Source organism: Camponotus vicinus, unplaced genomic scaffold (assembly GCF_025532165.1).
Source record: "Camponotus vicinus isolate PSW18456_S1 unplaced genomic scaffold, iyCamVici1.0 SCAF_5, whole genome shotgun sequence".
In the NCBI taxonomy this organism is placed as follows: Eukaryota; Metazoa; Arthropoda; class Insecta; order Hymenoptera; family Formicidae; genus Camponotus; species Camponotus vicinus.
The window spans coordinates 20,700,641-20,716,372 of NW_028141977.1; the positions used below are offsets into that span (position 1 = coordinate 20,700,641).

General features: G+C 24.9%; 1 protein-coding gene and 1 non-coding gene across 3 annotated transcripts; both read right to left on the reverse strand.

Moving 5' to 3' along the window:
* Positions 1-2,871: 2,871 nt before the first annotated feature.
* On the reverse strand, positions 2,872-3,087 carry LOC145972589 (small nucleolar RNA U3). Its single transcript, XR_014439225.1, has one exon. It is a non-coding gene; the product is annotated as a small nucleolar RNA U3 (small nucleolar RNA).
* Positions 3,088-4,506: 1,419 nt separating this feature from the next.
* On the reverse strand, positions 4,507-13,382 carry LOC145971705 (venom protease). 2 transcript variants are annotated; one of them, XM_083099646.1, is made up of 7 exons: positions 13,226-13,382; positions 10,908-10,986; positions 7,239-7,580; positions 6,455-6,757; positions 5,730-5,831; positions 5,281-5,432; positions 4,507-4,811 (listed from the first exon to the last, which is right to left on the reverse strand). In XM_083099646.1, the coding sequence occupies exons 2-7, from the start codon at positions 10,972-10,974 to the stop codon at positions 4,647-4,649; spliced, it is 1,131 nt and encodes a 376-aa protein (XP_082955772.1). In that variant the 5' UTR covers positions 10,975-10,986; positions 13,226-13,382; the 3' UTR covers positions 4,507-4,646. The 2 variants fall into 2 exon arrangements, with proteins under 2 accessions (XP_082955772.1, XP_082955771.1); XM_083099645.1 differs by having other exon boundaries at positions 5,730-5,837.
* Positions 13,383-15,732: the final 2,350 nt, after the last annotated feature.

Below are 15,732 nucleotides of genomic sequence, written 5' to 3' on the forward strand. Positions count from 1 at the left end.
TAATTGTTTTAACAAATCTTCATTATAACATGAAATTGCGATATCATAATTGTTAAACAATTAATCATTCTTATGTTGATTATTTTTTATAGAAAGATGATCACAAGATCTCAATTTGTTATTTATTTATTGTTACGAATTATTTTTTTATCCGTTTAATCTTTTTTTATTCTTAATAATAATTAATATTTTATCTTTAATAATAATTAAATTATAATAATTTTTATAAAATATATAGATTTATTTATTTTTTGCTATTTTTGTTTATATAGTAATATTATAAGAAACATGTTTTTGTAATTTAATTTTTCATTTTACTTTTATTCAGATAAAAATATGATGCTCAAATATATTAAAGGAAATCAGAAAATTAACTGATATGTTTCTGGTGATGCTTGACATTCTATTTACAAAAACTCATGTATTGCTATTCACTATTCATACTATCCCACTTCTAAGTAAATTAAAAGTTGCATCATTGCTTATACATATATATCGAACAATTTTGCAAATATTTTTTGCATGTGCCAAATAAGATACAGCCATAAACTAAGCATTAACTTGACACATTGAACATTAACTTGAAAATCTAGCTATTCAAATTGATGATTACACAAGCTCTAGAAAGAAATAATAAAATTACTTATATATTTTTGTTGCATATTCAAATACTTTATTTATCCAACAGAACAAAAAATAAACTAGTTTTAATGTGTATATCTTTGCGTTGGTTAATAGAAAATAAACCAAGCGTTTCAATTTCGACAATGATATACACATTCATTATAAATATACATATATATACATTTGTTAAAAACACTTCATCTCTGTCTTACTACTTTGACATATACTGTTTAAGAGTCATATTTTTATGTGATACATTTTCGCATAATAATAATCTCTTCACATAATAATACTCTATTACTACATCTTATTTGGAGTAATTATTTTCTAATAATATGTTCTTAATCAGTATCTCAAATAATTGGCGAAATACAATTGATTCTAGAATCGTTTCATAAATTGTGCACGAGATTTATCAAGAAGTCGATAATCTACATCACATATCTTTATGATTCCTATTGTGTATATCATATCAACTCAATTTGTTGAATAAAACTATATAGAATAAACGCATCATATATGTTATGTGTGTATATATATACAATGCAAAAAAAAATAAGTTATAATACGTAAAAATAATGTAAACGATAAAAGTATCGCACAATATTATTCTTAAAGCATTGTAAAAAGGCAGTGTGGTATAATAATGGTGCTCTGATTTCTTTATATCATTATGCTTCTATAAAAATATGAATTTATAAAAACAAATCGATCGCAATGTTCTTTTATTACGAATGATATAGAAAAAAAAAACGAATAATGAAAAATAAGTCCTAAAGTTTAAGATGTGAAATTGTACTCCATAATATAATTGTTATATATTCTCAAATCTTTTGTTAATAAAAATATTAAATTTGTTATACGCGCTTACATAATATTGTAGCATACAGGATGAACTTTATTCTGTATTAATAAATGTCTCATATAAATATATATCTGTAACATATTTTTATTCTAATATATATATTAAATATAGTATATTGTAATATATATTTTTCGTCAATATCTTAAAAAAAATATCTGTCATATCTGTATCTTGATTATAAATGTGTTGTATAAAGTAGTTACAACAATGATTAAGTAATTTATTTCAAAATTACATTTATATCATTTTTAGTGCATTGTACAATTACAAAACAAAGTATTAATATATTTGCGTAAAGTATTATAATTTGCGGAATTTTGTAATCGTATATAAGAGAGAGAGAACAATGTATTTTATTCATGTATTAGTTTCATACATTTTTCTATGTCATTTTTAGATTCTTCTTTTCATCATTTTATTATATTATTTTAGATTCTTTTCTTTTCATTTTTTTCTTATATGGACGTTGATGTACATGTTACAAAAGTAATAGTTCTCGTCTCTGAAATTGGCATGAATGTTCAGCTAAATTCTTCTTCGAAATCTTTTTGAGTGATCTAATGTTGTTCTAAATTGAAAAAAAATTCTTTCATTAACACATGCATTTCTGAATATAAAATTGTTTTTCATTTTGAGAAATTGATTAGTTCTGTGTATAATTCATAATATTAATAAAACGATTTAATACAACTACTATTTTAATATATATATGTATTTAAAATAATTCATAGAAGCTTAAAATAGTATTCGTATTAAATTTTTTTATCAATATTATACATAAAGCTAATCAATTTCATAAAATGAGAAACAATTTCATATTATAAAATATAAACATATATGTATTTTATATGTCACCATATTATTATTCTATAATCTTGATTTTTAACTTTATTCATTTAGATATTATAAAGATATAATTTATTATTTATAAAGATGTATATATGTATTGCATTTATCGAATGTACTTTAACGTATTTTTCGTAACAGGGCATCACTTATCTATAATGACAATTTAGCAAGAGTTTATATAACTTTGAAACTTTTACAGAAAATTGTTAGGACCGAGGAGAAAAAAAAACTTGTTATTGCATATCTATTTTTACGCAACGAACTTTGTTGCTGATTCATCAAGAAAATATATTTCTTATGACCTGGATTAGTTTCAACGTAGGAGAAGAGATTCACGAAGATAATCGCAGAACGTGACATAGCCGATCGTCGGCGACTAAATTTATCAAGTATATCACACACGTGGTAAGTGATTTAAAGAGCACACGAGAGATGTATAATATACACGTATAAAATTTAAATAAGGATTTTAACAAACGACCTTACTTGTGAATATACCTCGAGATTTATATTTTTAGAATTTATTATGTATAACCACTCAGAAAGCCCGTCTCCCCATCACCTTTACACTGAGTGTAAAGACCGAACGATCATCGATGACAGAGATCTCGAACAAAGTCGAGAACTCGTGTCGTTCTCACGCTCAAGGAAGAGGACTGTGACTCCTCATCATGGTTACGCTTACTCCCGTGTTAGGGAGGGAGAATAAGATCGAATACTACAGAACTGATCCTGTGAAGTATGATCTTAAATTTCTGCTGTTTCCTATGTCAAATATATAGTGTGAATGATTGATTTCTATTACGAGAAACGCTTCATCGTCGTTGCCCTCTAGCGGCCAAAGCAGAGACTAAGGGCCAACTAACAGCGCTTCGGTTGGATGTGTTAGTTATGTTACACGTTACACATATTGTCACACATTGAAACTGTTGTATACAAATTTACAATTTTATAAATAATTAAAACAATAAGACAATCTCTCTCTCTTATTATTTATAGATATTATTGTTATATTATTAGTATTATATTATTCATAATTAATAATATAAATTATTATTATTGTTATTTATATTGAATAACAATAGTAAATATATACTTGTTATTATTATTTAAAATAATATTAATTATCTTTTAATTACTTATGTTATTATAAATTTGTATACATTCTTCAATATGTGTATAGTAATGCATTCAATCGAATTTATTATGTTATAATCTATTTGATAAAGATACATTCTTTATCGATACATAAAAGAATGGTTACGTCAAAGACTTTTCGTTATTCTTCACAGAGGGCATCACTTAGATACTTATTGAACGTTTTCAACTTTCATGGCCACATTAAAAATCAAGCTCCAATTAATTTAATCGCTAATTTTAATTCAATTAACAGAATTACAACAAATTTTCTAATTGTATAACTAATCTAATTTTTTTATGTTTCAAACAATAATAAATAATAATTCTTTTCAAATTCTTTTCTTAATAATTTTTTCTTTATTACAAAATACTAGATATATTATTTGATAAATTAATCGTTAATTAATTGATTAGTTATTATTTATATATTAATTAATTGATTAGTTAATAGGAATTTAAATGGTTTTTAAATTTCTATTTACAAAATGAAAATTAAAATCCGGATAAGTGAAGCGTATGACTAATCATTCATTTTCATGTAAATTTATGCGTATATGAGATGTATAGATACATATCCGTTAAAATATATGTATATATAATATAATCATTCGAAATAAACATAAAGTATAATGCTAATAGAAGTAATAAATAACAGAAAGATAAATAACAAAGAAGATAAAAATATAAATAATAAAAGATTCGTATTTTTTAATCAAATTAGATATGATTATACATATATATACATACATATGTATATATAAGATTCTTAAACAAAACACAACAAACAAGATTTCTATATATATAATTGTATAATATTATACTTTCTTAAAATAATTATAAAATGTATGATAGAATTAAACTAAAAGATTGCTTCATAAAATCAGCATAAAATTTTACAATATAATTTTCATTACAATTATAATGAAACAATTATTTATTTATATAAGTATGATTTATCTATGATATTTAATAATACTTGATATTTAGAAATATTTAAAATTTATTTATGATATTTAAAAATAAAATAGTAATTTTTGTTTATTATATTTATTTGTTCAGATGAGAAACAATTATAATAATATACATTCTAATCATATAGTATTCGGTTTACAGAACCTAAGAGAAAAAATATAGATGGAAAATTTTTATGTTCGTATGAAAAAGCTATTTACACTAATTGGCTTGTAATAAAATCGAGGAAGGCCGTAACCCTTGTATATACTCCTGGAAAACCTGGTTCTGCGCATCTGAAACCATATGATACTACTCCAATAACATAATAATATTTAATGTCTCGAGGATCAGGAGACATCAATGGTCCACCACTGTCACCCTGAAAAATCATTTCATATAAGCAACAGATAAATAATTAATAAAAAAATATTTATTTAACAAATTAATAAAGATTTCTTTTTTTAGTTTCTTTTAAAATGGCTGTATTATAATTAATTTTTCTTATGTCATATTAAGACAAGTCATTATATGTAAAAATAAAAAAAAATAATAAATTTTTTAGACATTGACAAAATTATGCTTAGGAAATTACTAGTTGGATAGGAAATAAACATAAATAATGATAATAAAGTAAGGTATCAATAATGATATTAAGAAATGATGAAAGGAACGAAAATCGACCTAAATTCGGAATTACTATTTCAATTGTTAGTACATTTAAAATGTACAATTTATAAACGCATAACTCGATTTATTAATTAACTTTTTTATTAATTAAGCCATTTGTAAGAAATATAAACATTTTTTATTAATTTTTTTATTAATATAATTCTATAATCATTTCTCACCTGACAAGAGTCTTTTCCACCTTGACTATAGCCGCCACATAAAACGCGATCATCTATTACATTCCCTTTAAAATTTTGAAAAGCTCTTACGCATTCTTGTTGTGGACGTACAGGAAGTTGTGTCTGTAAAAGTCGACTGCTTGTAGGTCCACCTAAAAATATAAACAATACATAATTAAAATTCAAAATAAATTATAATATCTTAATAAAAATATAAAAAATAATTATAATATAATTAAAAAAAGTCTTTTAGTATCAGATTATTACTATTATTTAGTATTAGATTATTACTATTATTATATATTTATTAGATTTTTATATACATACACATACATATTTCTCAGATTATAATTAGAAATAAAAGAAATTCATCAAATTACAATTAGCAAATAATATATCTATTTGTATATACATATGCGTGTGTGTAGTTTATTTTATTCAATACTTACGGAAATAAACAGATCCCCATCCAGCAATGAAAGGATACGTATTCTCCAGATTTCTATTTCTAATAAAATCATCTACTGGCAGACAGATAGGATGAAGCATTCCTGAAAGTTTATAAAATTGATATTAATTTATGAAGCGCAGTGAAGAAGAAAGGAAATTAAACAATTCTAAAAGCTAAATCTAAACTAAAACTTCTAATTTTGAAAATTATATGATGATAATATTTAATTTGGCAGATTTTATTGATTTTGTAAATCAAATACGTATCTATTTTAAATTAGAGAATATAATTTATAGAAAAAATGTTCAGATCTGAGATTTTTGTTTGTTGATCATAATTTTGACTTAGGAGTGAAAAGAAAAAATTAAAATTTTTACGTAATTTTGATATTTGTTTGTAAGTCTTTTCGGCGCAAAACAATAAATATATCTATCATCAGAATTACGATAAGTTGCGAATCACAAAAGAACAAAATGCAGAAAATATTTTTGAGAAATTAAATTGACAGAATTGAAAAAAAATAATTTGATATGATACAATACAGAAATACTTCCTGAAGAATCGATTATGGTCTTAATTGAGTTTTCTAATTTTTTAGATCTCCTCAGCTCACATTTCATATCAATGAAAATTTTTTAATATTAAATTTTACGTGGTTTCTCGATCTTTCGTGAAAATAATAGTGATTGAAATAAAAAATATTAGCAAAATAGGAAAGCTTACGTGAAAATGGTACTTCTCGAGTCGTTTTCAAAACAGCCACATCGTTCGTGTGGCTCGTGGGGTTGTAGCCGGGATGTACTGCTTTCCTTTCGATAAAATCCTCGAAGGGAAACGCTCCATCGGAATCGGTGTTGAGGTCCAAGTCACCAATACGTACTTTATACAAGTCGTCTCGTCCATGTACGCAATGCGCGGCAGTGAGCACATGACGAGTAGAAATTAAAGCGCCACCGCAAAGCCATCTCGGAACATTTGGATCTCTTGGATTTCTAAATCCGAGAGCGGTGAGCCAAGGCCAAGAACCTACAAAATTGATCAGTTATTACTATTAGTGTCATAGATTCATTAATAACGCTGACAATGACACTGATCTAAGTCACTCTTATAATTTTTATTTTGTAATTGATATCAATATCATATTAATTAAGCATTAGATTTTAAGAGTCTGTCGAAACAAAGACTATGTAAAATTAAATTCAGACCAAACTATTTATTTCCATTAACATGTGAAAAAGCAACTTTTCAATCGTTTCTAACAAAAAGAAAAGTCTTCAACGTGTTCGTGAAGAAAAAGTTGATTAAAAAAAATCTCCTATAAAATTTATCCGAGCATTTAAAAAAAATAGAAGACATTTTAAAATTGACGATTTTTAATTTTTCTTAGAAACATATTATAGTTTTAAAAAAATGATTGTTGATGATATGTGACAAGTAATAAAAAATATAATAAAACGGTCATACATCTTAGATAAAAATTATCCTCTAACATAAAAATTATTCGTACCTAACGAAGCTGGCTCGCCACCAACGACTCTACGTAGCGATATATTACTAAATCCACAATCAGGTGGAAACAAAGGACCATATACAGTTTTCGTGATCTCGCCACGATGTTGCCCGCCTTCGAAATTGTTGCCTGCATTTCCTGTACCACCCGTATTTCCGCCATTGATGTCGGTAGGACAGCAAACTTGAGGATCCCTACCTTTAAATCCACAAAGGGAAGAACGGAGAAAATTTGCTACTTCTGGATTTTGGGAATTTGTTTGCAGAAGATCGAGCAACACTGCACAATTTCTGATATTAATGCATACGCCAGGTTGCCCTTGCGGGTTTTGGCATTGATCTGCAACATAAAAATTTGAATTCAACAAACTTTATAATATTATATTTATTTAGTTATATTTAGTTAGTTCCTTCAATATGTTTTCTATTAATGTACATCTCAGTATAATATTCTAAAAGTATTCTAAAACTTATGCTTTTTTATAAAATCCGCTTTAGATGATCTATAATTCGCGACAAAAGACTTAAGAGAGAATTCTATTTCTCATTTTATGTGCTATATATTCTAATGTATATGTGTCCATTCTACTATGTATTTTCTTATACATGCAAATTTATATTTCTTCAAATATTTTCTACATTACACGATAAAACTGTAAATAAAATTATATATGTCTTGAAAATAACTTCTTATACGTTGATATAATATCACTTTTAGATATACGATATATATATTTTTTACATATATTGTATAAAAATTAGATTAATTATAATATCTCGTAAGCATTTTGTTATATTACAGTTATTAATGATCAATTCTTTTATATATTTGGTCGACAAATTTGATACTTGCTATCATGCGTGACATTTTTCTTTTACATATAAATTTTATTAAAATAAAGAATATTCAAGAAAGAAGCTTATATTGCAATTAATATTGTTAAACATTTTTGTAATTGTATATTTATCTTTCGATTCGAAATCTCTGATTAATCAAGAATAATTATAGAAATTATAGAAAATAATTATAAAAATATAAATTTTAGCATGAGAGAAATGTATAACTTTATCGCTATTATGCATAATAGTTTATTGCGCAATAAAATGCATTTCATTACGATAGCGTACATTTATGTATGTACAATTCTGATTATTCTGAATTATTTACATTCTACTAGCTACAGTATGTAAATATATTTTCTGTGAAAAAAGTTAGTAATGTTTGCTAATGTTGTTAATGTTACATCGCTAAGTACCATCTTTTAAAATCTGCCCATAAATTTAAAATATTCCGGTAAGTAATGGTTTACATTATACAATGGAATAAATTTATGAAACAAGCGGATAATCATTTCTAGATAGATGCGGCCAGTTGTTCATTATTAAATATTTATGCCGCATAAGTAAGAAACTAAAATTTATATCTTTCCCTGTTTTATAGTAAGATTATTTATACAGAGATTTCGAAACATTTCTATAATATATTAATATATAACATATATACATTACATATATTGTCTATTATATTTTTTTATCATAATTTCTTTTAATTACTTTTAATTGTTTTATATCGTGTAACTTTAAATTTTTTATCCTTTATTTAAAATGTATTTAATTTGCAATATTTATTATGGAATTTTAAGCTTATATATATTGTATTAAGAGAGTATATTGCATAACTAAATTTCTTTTATCAATTGTATCTTATTTATTGCAGTTATATCACTATTTACAACACGAATTAAAATAGTTTATCGTAATAAATCGTAACAATTTTTTCTTCATAATGATTACCCAGTGAGCAATAAGTTACCAAAAAAAGTTCTTAAAGTATTCAGGTTTAAGAAATGGACATTCGACAAATGCCATCTGGAAGATAACATAATGATGTCAATAAGTTCTCTAATAAATTCTCGATTTTAGAGGAAAAAAAGACATCACATAAATGACATCTAAAAGAATATTATAATCTGATTATAATCTGATTTCTTATATAAATGTCAAAAGATAAAAATAAAAAAGAAGTAAAAATAGAAGAAGGGAGAAAAGTGCACACTAGGATTAGTATAAAATAATTTATTAAAAGTCGGTTTATATATTATAAAAATTATAAACAAGATGTAACCTTAACTCATGCTACAGCATGCGGGAGATCGGATATTCGTTTATAATTTTTATAATATATAAAACAACTTTTAATAAATTATTTTATACTTATCCTAGTGTGCTCTTTTCTCCTTCCTTTTATTTTTACTTCTTTTCTATTTTTATTTTTTGTATTTTCCTCTTTACTTTTCCTTCAAGATAATCTGCTAAGTTAATAAATAATAATCTAAGTTATATATGTTCTAAAAACTCTTTATTATGTATACTTATAGATGTCTTTAGAGTTTCTAGTAAGCAAATTCTAAAGACATCTAGTAAGTAGACATCATAAAGAGCCTTTTTGAAAGATATCTTACAAAAAAATTATTGATGTAATTTTCAAAAAAAATTAATGAAGTCTTCAAAAAGTCCGCTTAAAGACTTCTTCCTCTCAATAATGCTCACTGGGTATTCATTAGCGTGTTAATCAATAGCGACCACATCCGGCAAATTTTCTGCTGATTCAATTATGCTACATGTGATTAGAATAATTAATTAATACAAAAATAGAATCGTGATGATTGTATAATTGGTCATTAATTTTTCTATATTATATTTTATAATGGTTACTTCTATTCAATTTTTAAAAATGTCATAAAAATATTCATCCTAAACATATACATATTAATTAATGTGATACGAATAATCTTTCACATTGAAACTTTCAGTATTTATCTTAAAGTATACTTTACATCATATTAATTTCGATTGCAAATCTGATCGATTGTATAATCACGATTCTTTTAATTTGTGGCGATATTATTTTTTTCAGAAGCATCGAATCATCGAAAAGAAGATGTAATATGCCGCAACAAATCGGCCTTCAGTCGACCTTCATCGATGGTCATGCTATACTACATGAAACTTTCGTTCTCTCGATTTAAAAAATCTTGCCTTGGCCGTGTTCAAACAATTTTACGTCAATGCCTACTACTGTAGTTTCCCGGTAATCTGTGTAACACTATAGTGTAAGAAATTTGTAAGCCTTCATATATATGATACTATGTATATTTATAAAGATCGATTAATCTTCACAAATTTGTGAAAAATATATAAAATATAAAAAAATAATAATAAATATAAAATATAAAAAATATATAAAATATAAAACCTATATAAAAACACATATTTCAATTTAATTATCTTAAAATATGATAATTCAAAAAATACAACTTTCATAAATATAATTCTTATAATATATAGTAATAAAGATTGTTAAGCTATTAAGTGAGTATAGTGAGTACAGATTAAGTGAGTACAGATAGAACAATTACGCAAGATAGAAGACGCACTCGAGAGTAATACGCGGCAGCAACATGTATTTATGAAATTAGATAATATGTTGTGTTAAGATGACACATGTGGATATACCGGATTTGTTTCGTGCGAAATTCGATTCGCTATTATATTAAGAAAGCACTACCAGTAGTTCGCAAATAAAATCTGACCGATAGTTGTGACGCGATTGTAATGGAATCTGTAGACACATATATTACTCGAAATGGTAATAAAAAGCGCATACCTTGAGATTGCGTCGATGGTATTAATATACATAGTGAACTGATGAGTACGATGACGGAAGGCCACATTTTAAATCTCTCCTAAAAATTTAAATTATGTTATCTCATCGTCAGTAATTAAGTAGACTCTGCAACTTATAAATAAATTTTTTGCGTTTTCAAAATATCAATAATTAGACTGTTAAAAGAAATGTAGAATGTCTTAAATTACATATTAGGAAAACTGATAAAATGAGATTGCATTACTTGAGATTTAAATAATTTTTTTTATAAATATGTATTGAAATTAATATTATAACTTTTTTTATAATTCTTTAATCTCTAAGTATTAGAAAATTTAATTAAACTTAAAGTTTATACATTTAAAATTGAGCAATAAAAGGGGCTTTACTATTTTACATCTAAACTTCATTTATCATATAACTATACAATCATATTTATACGTGATTCTAAGAAATTAATAATGTTTCACCTTTGTCCCCTTTTTTTAAAAAATGAGTTTTTCACAAACAATATTACTCTATTTATTGCATGTTCGCATTACCAAACATGTTATATATTACATATGTATACATCATTATAGAGTGCATTATAGAGTGCACTGATACTTGATGGATATAATTATGATAGTAAAAAGAAGTCATGTGTTATTTTACTTTGTTAAAATATTCAAAGTAACTTTTGCTTTAATTTAAAAAATTCTTAGTGAGTCGAGAAAAGATACACATGTGTCGAGGACTGTTAAATAAAAACATTGCAAAGAAATTTGATGAACCAAGATATAGCACATGCGCGGAGATTTCGATGCCTCTACCGTACTTACGATTAGTCAACGTCAACATGAAAATAAGTTCTGCCTGGGTACCCCCGACATTGAATAAATGTGAGCTAGCCATAATAGATGATGATTTATATTAAGCATTTGCAACCTAGCGTGACAATAGTTGTTAGCGGATTCCCCTGCGATTTATTTCACGGTCAAAGTTAATTATGAGTTATAATATATTTGACATTGACAAATAAAATTACTCTGAATCCAATGAAAATAACATTATACTAATGATGTCAGATTAAAGATACGCACATTCTCAAAGTACAATGTTAACCAATTAAATTTTCTAGAAAAAATATCCTGAGAAGATAAGTCAATTATGATTTCAAAATTACATTTTCTTGTTAAATTTAAAAGACAACTTATAACATGTGATGTATGTGTATATATATATGTGTAAATATTATTATTGAAAGTTTAATAAGTATTATAATATTGAAAGTTTAATAAGTATTAATAAGTATTAATATATTCCAAATTTTTTAAATTTTGCCAAAAAATGACTATATCTCAAATTTATAAAAAAATCTACAGTTGTAAAAATTTGGAACAGATAGAAGATATACTGTATAAAATGTAAAAATAATATAAGAATACTTTTTGTATAATTTTAAATATTACAATGTTATTACTGCTAACATACGATTGAGATCCTTTTGCATAGAAATAAAAACACTAGCGATTGATAGATTAATGAAAACAGTGCGAATTGTCGATGAACATTGCACGAAGATTACTAAATTGTTCTTTTCTGTCGCATTCTCTTTATAACGGACAGAGAAATAGTCAACTAATAGTCATATTATTATATCTTGCTTACAATAGTGTTACGAATGTTTTCTTCCATCTTGTTTATCAACAATATACATATTTCTATTGAAGCGTCTAATGACAAGATATTACGTGTATATCGAAGTAATACAATATAGACATCTGTTACTTTAATCTGTTACCTACATCTGTTACCTTAATTATTGTGTATTATATTAAAATATGTAATTATTGTGACAATATGTGTTTAAATTAAAAATTCAAGTCAAGTATAATTATCATACAAATCGACCAGAAGTTGTAAGGCTTTGTCAACATAATGTTATGAAATATTATTTTTTTCGCATGTTAAATAAGCATCGACAATCTTCTAAAGTGCAATATAATGCGCTTTTTATTTGATAATTTAACATGCACGTCATCTCTTAATACATAGTTTATCATAACTGTTATCATAACATTAAAACTGAAAGAAAGAATGAGAGAGAAAAAAGAGAGAGAAAGAGATTAAAGTTAATGTAATATAATTAATTCCTTTAGATGTCATCGGAAAGAAGCGCTAAAATAATTTTTATGACATCTTATAACAATTAAAATAAGTGATGATTGATATGAAAAATTATTGAATTGTATTATTAAAAATTTCCAAATTATATTGGTTTCAATTTTTTTCACAACGGACATTAATTCAATCTGACTAATTTAATCGTTACTTACTAATTAATTAATATGTTGCTGCTCGATTTTTTACACAAATAAAGACATCAGTGATTGATAAATCAATGAGAATAGCGCGAATCGTCGAGGAACACTGCACGAGGATTACTGAATTGCTCTCCTCTCCTGCATTCTCTTTATAACGGACAGAGAAGTAATCAACCAATAGTCTTATGTTAGACTAGGATTTAATTGTATGCGTGTAAATACGAAAAATTCTATTCGCGTATATGTAAGGTATATGAAACTTGCTGGAATATATGTTTACATGTTAGAGAAATATACATACATACGTATAAATAAATAAATAAATATATATATATATATATATATATATATATATATATATTTATTTATTTATATCTCTCTCTCTCTCTCTCTCTCTCTCTCTATATATATATATATATATATATATATATATATATATATATATATATATATAGAGAGAGAGAGAGAGAGAGAGAGAGAGAGAGAGAGAGAGAGAGAGAGAGAGATCAAAAAGAATGCCGATTTGCTTCAAGATGAAACAAATGGTATCTTTATGGTACCTTTCCATTTATGTGCATAACTTAAAACTACATTATTTGTATTAATAATCCAATTTATATGTATGTATAAAATATATATATATATATATATATATATATATATATATATATATATATATATATATATATGTAATATATTTTCTTTATAAATTTATATTTTACTTTGTTGTGTGTGTGTGTGTTCTTTCTCTCTCTCTTTTACAATAAAAATAATTTTAAATTATAAATGTTGAAGGCAGAAATCTTAAAAATCTTCCTATGATATATTTTATAATAATTTTCGAATATTATAAATATGTGATAACAAACATTTTAAAGAAAAACTTGATTTCCAAAATCAAAAATAAATAAAAACGTTCTATTAATTCCAATTAAACTATACTTAATTTGAAAAAAATATTATGTAACAAAAAATATTTTATTATAAAAATTACAAGTTATATCAACAAATCACGACTTTCCATTAATTTTTTTACGAGAAACACTTAATTTTTCAAAGCTCTCAAAAAACTGTTATTAACAAAGGAATTTAATACCACATTTTAATACCACATAATTTTTATTATACATACGTTGCAGTATTTATAAGTATATAAAATCAATTTTTAATTTTTTTAATGTAGATGTATGTATTTTATTGAATATAGTATGAGAAAAATTGTAATAAATAATTCTATATATTTTATATTGTCAATATTTTAAAAAATGACCTGAAACTATTTAAATGTAATATTCTCTATCATATAAACAATTTTATATATTTATCTATACATGATATATACATCGCTATACAAATATCTATATATGATATATATATCGCTATACAAATATATACAATCAAGAACTTTATTCTCTTTTTAAAAAGACTATATTGTGAAATATTCATGAAAGTCCTATATGTGCTTCAGATTCCCGAGATGAGTCATCAGGAAAAATCGAACATAATAAGACTATCAAGAAGACCTTTTTCAATTATATCTTGCTTTATTACTTTCTCAGTATTACTTTGGACGGTCTTTCCCTTTCTCTCTCTCTCTCTCTCAAATCTGTTTTAAATCTGGAATTTTACGCTTCGTAAAGGGGGACGACCTTGAGTTATTGTTTGCGTTACGCTTTCGTATATGATACATAATGACGTTTTAATAATTTTTCGCATGTCTGATATAATTACAAAGCGTGCGAGTCTACGTAATTCGCGTATGCGGTGATTTACCGATAGTAAAACAGCGGCGATCAACTCTACATCTTTTGCATCCGGTAATGCAAGCGTGAATTATTCACAATTCTGCGCATTTTGTGTGTCATAAATGAATCTTTTAATCATGTTCACAGTCAGTAATATTAGATACATGATGTGTAGCGAATTAAATAATTTTAAGGGTTTTAATTAAAATATAATATCTTTTTGAAAGAGGTATGTATTTTGCATAACGTTTATTCTATAGTATTGCAACAGTAAGTCAATTACATTTTGCATTATTATCCTATTATATACACATTATTAGTCTAATTTATTATATACAGTATAAATTCTCTCTTATTATTTATATGAAAGTATATAAAATTATTGTTTTTTTTTCTGATTTACATATTTTGTAATTATAATTAATATAGATGTATATATATCTACTTGTGCTTTTATTTTGTGAAATAAAAGTCGCACGTTAAGAGATGAATTATCTAACTACTTGATTGTATATGGCAAATATTTCTTGTTCATAATCCTTGAAACAGAACACTCTATATATATATATATATTGTATATATAATTTCCAAAATTTTTATTGTGTGTGTATGAAGTTATATAAGTTATAATATAATTAATTAAATTGCTAAAATTTGTTGCATAAAATGCAATGGCTATGTAAAGAATTATATTTTACTCTTAATAAATGAATTTTGATAAATAGTTTTGGTACATGGCAGTGTAAAAAGTTTTCATAATGACAATCACTCATC